Source organism: Eimeria acervulina, genomic scaffold (genome assembly GCF_000499425.1).
Source record: "Eimeria acervulina Houghton genomic scaffold, Eah_scaff2364, whole genome shotgun sequence".
NCBI lineage: Eukaryota > Apicomplexa > Conoidasida > Eucoccidiorida > Eimeriidae > Eimeria > Eimeria acervulina.
In genome coordinates this window covers 1-2,108 of record NW_013548415.1, presented here as the reverse complement: position 1 = coordinate 2,108, position 2,108 = coordinate 1, and the positions used below count along the sequence as shown (strand labels likewise).

Below are 2,108 nucleotides of genomic sequence, written 5' to 3'. Positions count from 1 at the left end.
ATATACGTATATATATATATATGTATATATATGTATATATATATGCATATATATATATATATATATGTATATATACACATATATATATACATATATATATACATATATACGTATATATACATGTATATATACGTGTATATATATAGCTATATATGTATATATATATGTGAATAGATTGCTATAGATATATATATGTATATGTGCATATATAGATATATGTAACACGCATCTCCTTCTGCTCTAAACCCTAAACCCTAAACCCTAAACCATGCGAGGGTTTATTTAGTGTTTTGTGTGCAGCAAAGGGTTTGGGAATGTTAGGGCGTAGTATTGCGAATGGTCGCCTGAAGCTGCAAGCGAAGCAGCAAAAGAAGGCGCAGCTGAGTAAACCCTAAACCCTCATAAACCCTCATAAACCCTCAAAAACCCTCATAAACCCTCATAAACCCTTATAAACCCTCATAAACCCTTATAAACCCTTGTAAACCCTTATAAACCCTACTACTAAACCCTAAACACCCGAACCCCCAGCTAAGAAGGGAAACACAAAACCCTCAACAGGAAGCTCCAGCTGCACCAGCTGCAGCTGCAGCAGCAGCAGCAGCAGCAGCAGCAGCAGGACAAGTGCAGAGAGGCTGCCGCTGCATTAGCAGTCTGTTGACAGCAACAGCAACAGCAACAGCAGGAGCAGCAGCAGCAGCAGCAGCAGCAGAGTGCATTTGGGTGTTTCTCTTCAGGCGCTCGCCGACAGCAGCAGCTGCGGCCAAAGGGTGTTGCTTCAGTTGCTGCTGCATCAGGAACAGCAACAAGCACTGGTTTTGCTTCTTCTCTCAGCTTCACCCCTCTGCAAGGCATAGAGTTATGCAACCCCATTGCAGAGCAGCAGCAGCAGCAGCAACAGCAGCAGCAGCAAACAGAATCTCGCGACTACTTCGGTGGAGGAGGCAGATTCACAGCTGTCAGACACCTCAACTTCTGCTGCTGCTGCTGTTCAGTGTTTGCTGCTGCTGCTGATGATGATATGCTTTTGCTGCTGCTGCTGCTGCTCAACGTCTGCTGCTGTTGCTGCCGCTTAATGTTTGCTGCTGCTGCTGGTGCTCGCTGCTCAATGTTTTCTGCTGCTGCTTTTCAAGTGTTGTTGCTGCTGTTGCTGCTCAGCGTTTGCTGCTGCTTGTTTGCATGCTGCAGCTGCTTCTGCTGCTGCATGTTATTGAGCTCCGTTGCAACTGCTGTTGGCTGTGCTGCTGCTGCTGCTGCTGCTGCTGCTGTGTTTCAGGTGGAGCGGAGTAAGGCCCATAAGGCACAGTAGCACTTACCGTTGTGTCTCCTTTGCTGCTGCTGCTGCTGCTGCACTTGTCTCTTTTTGCTGCTTCGCTGCTGTAAACCCTAAACCCTAAAGGGTTTGCAGCTGTTTAATTACAAACAAACAAACGACTAGGGTTTGCTTCGCGGGTTTATATTGAGGGTTTACTATTGTCTAGGGTTTAGGGTTTAGGGTTATATTCAGGGGTCCGTAGAAGCAGCAGCTATCAGTGCAGCAGCAGCAGCAGCTACAGCAGCAGCCGCTACAGCAGCAGTAGCCACAATAGCAGCAGCAGCAACAGCAACAGCAGCAGGATCGGCAGAATGCTGGCACAGGCGGTTAACTATCATTGATGCGCAGCAGCAACAGCAGCAGCAGCAGCACAGCAGCATCTGGTGCTGCTGCTGCTGCAGCTGTTGCTGCTGCCTCTGCAACTAAAAAAGTTTCTCCCGGAGGAGGGAAGACAAAACAGGCAAAGACGTTTGCCCGTCCTTTTTAGCTAGCTAGCTAGCTAGCTAGCCAGCTAGCTAAATAGCTAGCCACCTACTCAGCTAGCTCGCTAGCTGGCTGGCTAGCTACCCACATAGACAGCCACATACCCAGCTAGCTAGCTAGGCAGCTAGCTAGCTGTAAACCCTAAACCCAAGTAGCTAAATAGCTAGCTATCTACTCAGCTAGCTAGCTCGCAAGGCAGCTAGCTACCCAACGAGCTAGCCACATATCCACCTACCTAGCCAGCTGGCTAGCTACCCACCCAGCGAGCTAAATAGCTAGCTAGCTACTTACTGAGCTAGCTAGCTAACTA

At 47.8% G+C, this 2,108-nt stretch overlaps 1 protein-coding gene across 1 annotated transcript; it reads left to right on the top strand.

The window, feature by feature from the left end:
* Positions 1-314: 314 nt before the first annotated feature.
* Positions 315-1,656, top strand: EAH_00066180 (hypothetical protein; the record flags this gene model as incomplete). Its single annotated transcript, XM_013392749.1, has 4 exons — positions 315-384; positions 738-958; positions 1,277-1,286; positions 1,508-1,656. The coding sequence occupies 4 exons, from the start codon at positions 315-317 to the stop codon at positions 1,654-1,656; spliced, it is 450 nt and encodes a 149-aa protein (XP_013248203.1).
* Positions 1,657-2,108: the final 452 nt, after the last annotated feature.